The sequence below is a fragment of the Crocuta crocuta genome, unplaced genomic scaffold, assembly GCF_008692635.1.
Source record: "Crocuta crocuta isolate KB4526 unplaced genomic scaffold, BGI_CrCroc_1.0 scaffold107, whole genome shotgun sequence".
In the NCBI taxonomy this organism is placed as follows: Eukaryota; Metazoa; Chordata; class Mammalia; order Carnivora; family Hyaenidae; genus Crocuta; species Crocuta crocuta.
Window position 1 is genome coordinate 890806 of NW_027531877.1, and position 10836 is coordinate 901641.

General features: G+C 51.6%; 1 protein-coding gene across 1 annotated transcript; it reads left to right on the top strand.

The window, feature by feature from the left end:
• The first annotated feature begins 8484 nt into the window (after nucleotides 1-8484).
• Nucleotides 8485-9816, top strand: POU4F3 (POU class 4 homeobox 3). The gene is made up of 2 exons (XM_077772986.1): nucleotides 8485-8604; nucleotides 8920-9816. Exons 1-2 carry the CDS (start codon nucleotides 8485-8487, stop codon nucleotides 9814-9816), a joined length of 1017 nt encoding a protein of 338 aa, XP_077629112.1.
• The last annotated feature ends 1020 nt before the right edge of the window (nucleotides 9817-10836 follow it).

Sequence of the window (10836 nt, forward strand, 5' to 3'; positions counted from 1 at the left end):
AAAAACAAAAAAAAAACAAAAAAAAAAAAACACAGACACACATTTATCATCCAGCTCAAACTTAATGGTGGAGTAAATAGGTGACTTCTGTGCTTTTCTTTTAAACCCACTTTTGGTGGTACTTTATCTCGGCATAGGAAATTAAAGGATTTTAAGAAGGGAGATAGATGGGTAGTTTTTCCTCATTGAGGAAGGTCTGCTCTTGGTCCTCCAAGGAAAAAAAAAAGAGGGTGTTTAGGTAGGGAAGGTTCTGTCTGCCCACATCCCAACAGAAGCATGGCCCTGCAGGAAGGAACCCAATGAAAGAAAACAGCCAAGTTGGTTGCCCTTTGTCTCTCAGACAGTCCACGCTCAGCCCAGGAGGAAGGCACACCCTCTCCTCAACTCCCAATGAGTCATCACTGCTATTTCCAGTTTGGTGGATTTTTTCTTTTTCAAATTCAGGAGATCCATCAATTATGTAGGGCTCCGGTGATGATCATAGGCAGGGACACCTCTGTAGGTCTGAATGGCGTTTCTGAAGGGAAACCATCTGGCCTACCTTAACTTGTTCATCCCTGGGCTTCTCTCCCAGGTTGTAAGGTGTGGTGGCCACAGAGAGAGCCAAAACCATTAATATTTCACAGCCTTAATTAAAGTAAGCCGAGAGCTGTCAGCCTCTTGCAACTGGCTTCCTTTTCCAAAACAAAACAAGCGCCTGGCATCTTGAGCAGGGGGGCGCAGACACCAAAATGGAACTTTGGCTAGAGCTGGGTGAGGGAGAGAGGGAGCCCAGGATCTCACATACCAAGACCTCCCGGAGTTATAAACCTGCCAGAGCACTGGCCTCCAGACTGGGGAAAGGGAAGGAGGGTCGCCTCTTAAAGCTCCCTTTTGACAACTCTTCAAGCCAATGAGAAGCTGGGCAGCAGGGAATTGCAGTCTGCTGACTTCGGGCTGCACTAATCTGATATGAATGAGCTCCAGGCTCCACCAACNGGGGGCAGGGGAGCCCGGAGCCCTGTGATTTATACATCTATTAATTACCTCCAGCATGGTAGAACTGCCTATAAATACAGTGGCACTTTAGATAAAACTTTCATGCAGCTATTTAGATGCTTTAAAATATAAATGATTTCCTCTAAATTTTTTATCATAAATCAGGGCATGGAGCTAGGCGACAAGATGCCGATTTCCCCCCTGATGGGAGCAAAGCCTTTGCTTGTTTTCCCTTTTTCTTTTTCTTTGCTACTTTTCTTCTCCTTCTGCTCCTCCTTCTCCTTCTCCTTCTTCTTCCTTTTAATTTACAGAGGCTGGTTAATGGCTCTGCTTCTCTTTACTGTATGGGGTGGGGGTGGGGGAAGTGAATAAGTTGCAGGAAGTTTCACCCCCTTTCCCTGGAAGTATGTGGGAAAGCTTGTGCTTTAGGGCAGCCGACCTGAGTTCAAATTCTACCACTGCCGCTTACTCCTGTGGGGCTACAAGGAACACAGCTTCTCTGAGCCTCAGCAGTCCTGTCCATGAAATAGAGGTAACAATAGCACCTATATCATAGACAGGGTGGCTGTTAGGATTAACTGACATAATGCACACACCCAGGTGGACAGAGTAAGAGATAAAAAATGAGCTGTTGGCAGACACATGACTTCACCTTTCTGAACCCCAGTTTTCTCATCTATATGGAAAATGTGGAATTCACTTCTAGGGAGCTATTGTGAGGAATGAATAAGACAACAGCCAAATTCCAAGCTTCTTGAACCAGGGACCATATAAACCTGGTTTATCATTGCATCCCCAGACCTAACAAGTGCCCAGCTCAGAGGAAGTACTTGGCAAGCATGTGATGACTACATGAAACAACAGAGCTTTCTGCTTTGAACTCGGTTTCCACTTATGGTGATGGATTTGACTCTACCTTCTTTCCAAGATCCCCACTTAGAACCTGGACATATTCACATTGAAAGGGCCTGTGGATCCAGTCCTGAGTAACCAGAGGCCCAGAGCCCATAAGTGACTTGTCCTGGGTCAAGGTTAGCTCTATATCCATGTATGAATCCAGACCTTTCCCCTTGCTGCCTCTTCACAACCAAGCTGACTGGGTAAGAGAAATGGCCTGTTCCTTTGGCCATTGAAGAGCTAACTATCAACTGGGTGACATGGAGATTGACTTTATGACTCTGAATTCTAGGATGCTTATGACTCTCAAAACCAGTCTTCATGGGCCAGGGATAGGACCATGTGATTATTGAGTCCAGATTCTTGAGGAGAGGCAGAGAACTAGCCATGCTGCTGATGGCACAGATATTCTAAAGTCTTGAGCTCAAAGATGATGACATAGCAGGACCTATCGGTAGTGGTGGTAGGGATAGAGTATGTAAAAGTCATGCACTGACATAGGAAGTTATGAGGAAGAGTCTCTTGGGGAATGGCAAATCATGTCAAGTCCAAACTACTGACTGATTATCCTTGAAGCAGTAGATTAAACCCAGAAAACTTGGGGTCTCTCTTATCCATTCTGGACTGCTGCAACCCCATTCCCATACAGCTGTCAGAAGTAGACCTCAAGGGGCGGCTGGGTGGCTTAGTCGGTTAAGCGTCCGACTTTCGCTTAGGTCATGATCTCGCGGTTCGTGGGTTCGGGCCCCGCGTCGGGCTCTGTGCTGACTGCCAGCTCAGAGCCTGGAGCCTGTTTCAGAGTCTGTGTCTCCCTCTCTCTCTGACCCTCCCCTGCTCACGCTGTCTCTCTCTCTCTCTCCTAGAAATAAATAAAATAAAAAACATTAAAAAAAAAAAAAGAAGTAGACCTCAAATCTTATCACTGCCCTGCTTAAAAACTTCAGTGCCCCCCAAAACCCTCCTTGGAGCAAAACCCAATTCCCCTGCAACATCTGGTGCCTGCCTTTGACTCTGTCCTTTCCCACCTTTGCAGTCTCCTTGCTACACTCCTACCCTCGATTTCCTGCTTTTCCCTGAACATGCCATTCTGGCTCCCACCTCAGGTGTTCGCACTTGCTGTTTCTCTTGTCTCCCATTTTATGCTTCAGGCCTTCGCTCACAGGTCACTCCTTTGCTTTCTGTCCAGGCAGTCTCTATTCCTGTATTTTCTCTGGTTTATTTTCTCTGTAGCAGTTATCCAAACTCCAGGCTATCTGTTTATTGCTCACCTGATGCTGAAGCATCAGCTCCATAGAGGGGAGGGACTAGGTGGAGTGGCGGGGGGGGGGGGCTGTTTTGTTTGTAGCTGAATTCCCATCTGCTAAAATTGTGAGGGCCACGGAGTAGGTGCTCAATAAATGTATTCGGTGAAAGAATGTGTGACTGACCAGGGCTCTAGGACATCCCTTGCTTGGTCCCCTCTTTTTTTTTTTTGAGATGAGGAAACTGAGGCCATAAGGAGTCAGGGACCTGCCCGCAACCCTACTGCTCGAGTGCCAGAACTCAGTCGGCTGGGAAGGACGCCAGGGAAGGGGAGGGCTAGTGCGTGCCGACCCCTCAGGGGTGCTCCGCCTGGGGCTCCTGAGTCCCTATGGGCATCTCGGATCTTCAGAACCCTGTGCAGACAATGTGAGGCAAGCGCCAACAGACGAGTCAGGCAGCAGCTGCGCAGGCGGCAGGTACATGTGAGAAGTTTGTGAGAGGAGACGAGAGAAAGGGAGAGGAAGGCGGGTGGCTGCGAACACCTGGCCTGGCAGCCCCACCAGCTGCCTCCCCGCGATGGCATCTTGAGTTCAGGCTGTCGGGCTGTCCTATCGGGCCATCTCCCATTCCACCCCTCCTCCTTGCCTCCCCTTCTCTCCGAAGTGGAGCCAGGCCAGGGATGGAGGTGGGACTGGGTAGCTGCTGGCTTCTGCAAGCGGCCTCTGCCGGAAGCAAGCCTGGAGCAGGGCCAGCCTCTGAGCCTCTGGAATAGAGTCCACCTAGCCTTCTGGGAGAGCAGTAAACCCTGCTCTTCCTCCCAGTCTCAGCGTCTGTGGTTGGGGGTAGGGTGGTGTGGGGAATCCAGTGCCAGCCAGGACCTTAATTAAAAGCATGGGCTCAGAAGTTAGAAAGACCTGAGTTCTAATGCCCACCCTACCATGCTTAAATGTGTGGCCTTGGAAAAAATCAGTCTCTCTCTGTGCCTCAGTTTTCTCATCTGGAAAATGGAAATAATAACGTCAATGTCAAAGTCTTGATGTGGAAATTCAGTTATAATTCTTTTCTAAAATACGTAACCCAGAGCCTGGCAGTCCATAACTGGTTTTTCTTGTTGTTACCATCATCCTACTGCGAAAATCATTGGGAAGATATTATTCATGCATTTATTCATTCGATGCACATTGTTATATTAATCTCCTATATGATACCTGGCCTATAGACACAGGCATTGGAGACACAGGGAATCCTCAAAGAAGTCCCAGGATCCTTCAAGGAGCTGAGACTCTAAAACATCATGTTCTTACCAAGAGATAATAGAAAAGGATCCAAAGGACTCAAAGAAGAAAAGTGTATCTCTTTGAGTCTTAATGAAACTTAAATAAATTATTTCAGAGCCTAAAAAAAATAATGTCAAGTAACAAGTTTTCAGTTCAAGGTTTTCAAGTTGAGGGTCCCAGGTCAACTGCATGTAAATCATAAATGTCTATTAAGAAGTACCTCCAGGGCTCCTGGGTGGCTCTGTCAGTTAAGTGTCTTGATTTTGGCTCAGGTCCTGATATCATGTTTCAGGGGTTTGAGCCCCTCCCCCCCGGGACTCTGCACTAACAGTACAGTCCCTCCTTGGGATTCTCCCTCTCTCTTTTCTTCCTCTGCTCCTCCCCCCCCCCACCACTCTATCTCTTAAAAAAAGAGACACTTTACTCTTGTGGGCCGCATCTCTGCATGTGGTCTTAGGAAGCTGAGTTTTAAGAGGCTGCAGATGATTCCTGCTTATGCTAAAGTTGAAAGCCCCTGGCCCACAGGAAAATGCTTCTGCCCCTGCCCCTCTGCCTTAGCTTCCCTACAGGGCTAGTCCTTCAGGAGGACACCATGCTTTGTGTTCTGATTTAGAGTTACATGTGGCAATTTTATGTCTCCACTAGAGTCTGAGTTCTCGAAGCAGTGTGCTCTATGCCTGCAGAAGGTTTCAGAAGATTCAGCCACCAGTAGGTATCCTGAAGTGATTGTGGAATGAAGAAAGTGCTTCCATTGGTGTCATGTACATAAATGCCCATGTGGTCCCTATTTGGACCCTGAGACCGATTTTGTTTGGCCTTTATGTGGGGTGTGTGTGTGGAGAGACATGCATGTGCATTTTAATTGTAACTTAATGCCACAGGGGTGAGGAGGGGTCATTATACCCAACGGATCTGCTTTACTGGACTTGCTCCTGACAGAACTCAAGTTTGCAAATCCTATAAAGTATACAGTGCTCAGAGTTCTCCTTCTCCTTCTTTTCTCTGTCATCTTTACCTCATCTCTTCTCTCTCCAGGACCTTCTCACAAAGACTGCTTCCTAAGGAGAGGGGTCACCTTACTGCTGGCTGTGTAGACCTGCCAGTAGACCTTCACTGAAGGTAAGGATGAGAAAAATCCAAAGAACACAGGTTGCCTGATGCAATAGTGGCTTTTGATTTGTGGTCCTAATGCCTGGGGATGCTAGGACAGGGGCTGGCGAGCTGCAGGTCAGCACGGAGGCCTAAGGGGACAAGTTACTCTCGCTCTGGCTCTGACGCTTGCCTGACCTCAACTGACCATGGCAAGTGTCTCTCAGGCCCTTGAGGAGACAAAGCCAGAGAAGGGTGGATGTGTAGGGGCTTTTGCTTCTGTTTCCCAGGGTTCAGCCTCATTGACAATTAGGGTATGGTTAGGTGACTGTGGGTCTCAGGGCACCATGGGAATCAGGCAAGTTACAAAAATCTTCTCCCTGGAGGATCCGGCATCCCTAATTTTCTTTCCCATCTTTCCATTTGCCTTCCCACATTGGGCAGAAAACAACAATGAGTGGTCCTAAATGCTGGTGAAGTGATAAAACAATGCTGTATTCAGACTCTGGGAAGTTAAGGATCCTAAGAAAGAGGCTCTTGACTCAATTAAAATGTGTTTCATATAAATTAACTAGAACAGTACAATATGGCTAGAGCTGGAAGTTCTTACCTTCTAGTCCAGCCCTCTTCCTGTGGGTAAACTGAGGCCCAGCCAGGGTTGCATAAAGCCCAGTATCAGACTGCTGTCTAAAACCCAGCCGTCCTAAGGCCCACAGATCTGGTGTGTATTCCATATTTCAAGAATCCCAACAGCCTTGCCCCATGTCTTGGGCATGAATCTACATCTTTGCCACTGCAGTGCAAGTCTACAATTTCCTGCAGTGGATTTTAGGCTGGTGACTCTGTGAGGACAGGGATGGAGTCTGATTCACACTTGTGTCCCAGCCCTCTGTGTGGAGTCTGGCAAAAAGCAGGTGTTGAACGAAGGAAGGTCATCAGGGAGCCACTCTGCACCGTTAGGTCTACCATTCTCCAGGGAGACAACTCAAGCCCCTCTGGCTCCCCAGTGCTTTATCTCTAAGTTGAGGGAAGAAGAAGAGAACAACAAACATTTATTTCATGATTTCATTGTGCCAGGCAGGGTGCTGAAAGCTTATCTAGGTGCACTGCTCACAAGAGTTAGTGGAGGAGAAACTATTTCTCCATTTAACATATGGTGAAAGTACAGTTCAACAACGTCTGAGATGGCTCATGGCCTTTAAGTCAGCAAAAGGCAGAGATGCATGTGAATCTGAGGGCAAGGCCGTGAGTGCGCAAGCATCAGGCTGTGAGATTTGCTGAGCACTAGATACAGTGCTCAGTGCTTTCCTTTCTATTCTAGTTTGAAACACCTTCACTAGAACCCAAGAAGGCAAACAGGAGTGCAACTGCCGTTTTACAGACGAGGAAACCGAGGCTCAAGTGATGTTTAGTGAGGCCTACTTGGCCTCAGGCACCTGGGCTCAGTCCTCCCCGGTTACAGGACCGACAAGACCCAGGCAAGGGGGCTGGCCGCAATGCGGAGAGGAGGGACCGGCAGGATCCGAGCCTGGGGAGCCCAGATCTAGGCAGGATTTCCTCTTAGTCCAAGGGCTGACACCCCCCCCCCCCAGACTCTATGCTCACAATCTGAGAAACCTGGCCCCCACACGCGGGCNATTTACTAGCGTGGGGAAAGGAGAGGACACCAGGGGGAAGGAGAGGGGATCAGAGCGAGGCGGGGGCGGAGCAATATTAACCCTGGGGCACTTCGGGTCCCAGAACTTCGGAAGGAACTGTACCAAATGATTAAGAGCCTGGGAAGTCAGACGTGGCACCCGGCACACAATAGGCCATCAGTAAATATTCGTGGAATGGATAACGGAACGAGTGAGTGAACGGCTCTGCCCCCAACTAGCTCTCTTGTCTTGCGAGCGTCACTTAACTCCTCCGACCCTTGTTTTCCTCACCTGGAAAGCAAAGTAATTAGTACCTACTTCGTAGGGTGTGAGGATACCAGGAGCTAAGTCTCTAAATAGCCTACCACGTATTAGGAGCTCAAAAATGGTAGCTCTCGTTCTGAGGGAACGGGGCTTGTAAGGTTTGGCAGCCCAGTGGAAGTGCACGACTGACTCCCAAGGCGGGTGGGCAGTCCTGAACTGTTACTATTCTAAACAGAACTCAGTAAGCTTCCTTAGACTAACTTAGGGTTGGGGAAAGGGAGAGGGGGCCAAGTTGTCTTTTCTCTAGCGAAGGCCAGACCTGAAAGCGTTTGGAGGAAGCCGCTGGTCTCCAGGACCCGGCAGACATTTATTTCCCCCATTTCCACCCCGCCGGGCGATTCGGGTCACCTGGGGCTCATTCTGGCAGCCCCTTACCCTCCCTGGAGCCCGTCTGGGCGCTTGGAGGCGCCTCTTCGCTGAGCCGCAGGACCGGACTCCGGTGGACGGCTCGGGCGTGGGGCCAGGAGCGCCCTGGAAATGGGCAGTTTGGCGGCAGCCTGGCCGACAAGGAGTGAGTGAGTGAGTGAGTGTGTGTGTGTGTGTGTGTGTGTGGTCAGCTTCCTGGACCCACTCAGCCTGGGGCTGCCCTTCGATCTGGGCAGTGCGAGTTGGGACAGGACGGAGAGGCTTGAGACTTTAGGGAAACTAGTCCACGAAGAAGAAGAAAGAATCAGAAAGGTCTGCGGGGCTGAAGCCAGGCGGGGCGGGGCAGGCCGGGAGAGGCCCGGCCCGGCCGGGGTATAAATGCTGTGGCGGGGGCGGCCCTGGCGGGCGCACAGACGCGCGCCTTGATGCTGCCTGGCCTCGCCTCCCCGGCCGCCCCAGCGAGTCCTGGGCGCGTGAGCACGCCTGCGCGCGCCCCGGCCCTTCCTGGCAGGCTGCTTGTAAGATGAGTGAGGAAGCAGGTGGGGGAGAGGGGAGGCAGCGAGCGAGAGGGCGAGGGGAGCGCGGGCGCTGAGCGGCGTTCACTTGGAGCGCGGCGAGCGAGCGAGACGAGCCTGATCCATGTCCCTCGCTGCCTCCCTGCCAGGCGCGCGAAGATGATGGCCATGAACGCCAAGCAGCCTTTCGGCATGCATCCGGTGCTTCAAGAACCCAAATTCTCCAGCCTGCACTCCGGTTCCGAGGCCATGCGCCGAGTCTGTCTCCCAGCCCCGCAGGTACGTAGTGGAGCATAATTACCGCTCTAAGGCACATTTTTTGACAGGCACTAGCTTCATGTTTTTTTCATGTCGCCCAGAACAATCGCCGCTGTCTGAACCCCTCTCCGTGTCTCCCCCGCGCTCTCCCGGCGCGCTCTCTCTCTCATTCATGTCTCTCTGATCCACACGTCTGTTCCAGCAGAGCCTCTGTCTCCGTATTAATTTTTATGACCTGGGCTTTGAGGAGAGGCATCTCGGTTGCTTGAAAATGTGTTTTAATCCTGAGTTGACAGTATTCCCCACTGACCGTGTTGTGCGCCTTCTCGCTTGCAGCTGCAGGGTAATATATTTGGAAGCTTTGATGAGAGCCTGCTGGCACGCGCCGAAGCTCTGGCGGCGGTGGATATCGTCTCCCACGGCAAGAACCATCCGTTCAAGCCCGACGCCACCTATCATACCATGAGCAGCGTGCCCTGCACGTCCACTTCGTCCACCGTGCCCATATCCCACCCGGCCGCGCTCACCTCGCACCCGCACCACGCCGTGCACCAGGGCCTCGAGGGCGACCTGCTGGAGCACATCTCTCCCACGCTGAGCGTGAGCGGTTTGGGCGCCCCAGAGCACTCGGTGATGCCGGCGCAGATCCACCCGCACCACCTGGGCGCCATGGGCCACCTGCACCAGGCCATGGGCATGAGCCACCCACACGCCGTGGCGCCTCACACCGCCATGCCCGCGTGCCTCAGCGACGTGGAGTCGGACCCGCGAGAGCTCGAGGCCTTCGCCGAGCGCTTCAAGCAGCGGCGCATCAAGCTGGGAGTGACCCAGGCGGACGTGGGCGCGGCTCTAGCCAACCTCAAGATCCCCGGCGTAGGCTCGCTCAGCCAGAGCACCATTTGCAGGTTCGAGTCTCTCACTCTCTCGCACAACAACATGATCGCGCTCAAGCCGGTGCTCCAGGCCTGGCTGGAGGAAGCCGAGGCGGCCTATCGAGAGAAAAACAGCAAGCCAGAGCTCTTCAACGGCAGTGAGCGGAAGCGCAAACGCACGTCCATCGCGGCGCCCGAGAAGCGCTCGCTCGAGGCCTACTTCGCCATCCAGCCGAGGCCCTCCTCCGAGAAGATCGCGGCCATCGCTGAGAAACTGGACCTTAAAAAGAACGTGGTGAGGGTCTGGTTTTGCAACCAGAGACAGAAACAGAAACGAATGAAGTACTCGGCGGTCCACTGACTGCGGCGGGGCACAGCGTCCGGGGCCGGGAGAGCTGAGTGTATGCCACCCCCAGGGTGTGTGTGTTGGGGGGGCGGGGGGGACGGTTATGGGAAACTCCACGACGTTTCCTGGCAGGTCAGGCTCTCTCCCCCGAAGCCACAGACTTTCCCCCTTTATCCTACCTGGTTGCCTCCCGGCCTTCTCTTTCTCTTCTTTCCTTTCTATTCCCAGCTGAAAAGTTACGGCGCTAAGAAAAAATTCATGAAGGGCAGGCCTGGTGGGGCAAGCGCTGTCCGTGGTGCTGAAAATATCCCTCGCGTGCTGGAGTGCGAGGCCGCAGTGCAGGAGCCCAAATGCAGGAGATAGTGAACTGGCCCGACCGCACTACTCCTGGGTGAAGGCGCCACTTTGCTAAGCGTGATTAGATAAAGGGTGAAGGGATGGGAAGGCAGTGATAAATACTAATACAAAGTCTAACCGGGGCACAAACATGTACTGGAGATTTATTTAGAGTCTATAAAATACATGTATGTTTCCAAAGGATAGCCTTATACTCCTTTCCTCGCCTAAATTTTATCCATCTCATCCTTTGGTTTGCTGTAAGTTCTCTAAGGTAGCAAGGATGAGGTTCAGGGAAAGTGTGCGTGAAGTTGTGAGGTCCCAGCTGTTCTCTGCGGTAAGTCTGGCTCCCTAAAAGATGGACTCAATTAGGCGACTGAAATGAAAATGCCGAGGTCCCAAAGCTGGTTGCAAGCAACAGCCAGCAACTCCTCTGGCCCATCCTCCAAGATCTGATGGTGTTTGAGGGGCTGATTACCGCCCGCTGGAAGTGGGGGGTGGGGTGAGATTGGTAGTGTTCAGGTCGGACTGGGGACTCCCTGCTCCCAGCTCGCTGCTGCAGCCAGATTTCCAGTGCAGCATAGAGGCAGCTTTTCGAAAGTAACTGTAACTTCTCTGAATCATATGCAAGTCCTTCCAACACGTCTAACCTCATTGCGATTTTATTATTGTTGTTGTTAGCATTGTTATTGCCTATTA

Bases quoted from the DNA above. Each gene is read 5' to 3' on its own strand.
- POU4F3 (XM_077772986.1), top strand. From the start codon at position 8,485: ATGATGGCCATGAACGCCAAGCAGCCTTTCGGCATGCATCCGGTGCTT. The intron at 8,605-8,919 runs GTACGTAGTGGA...TCTCGCTTGCAG, and splicing joins TCTGTCTCCCAGCCCCGCAG to CTGCAGGGTAATATATTTGG.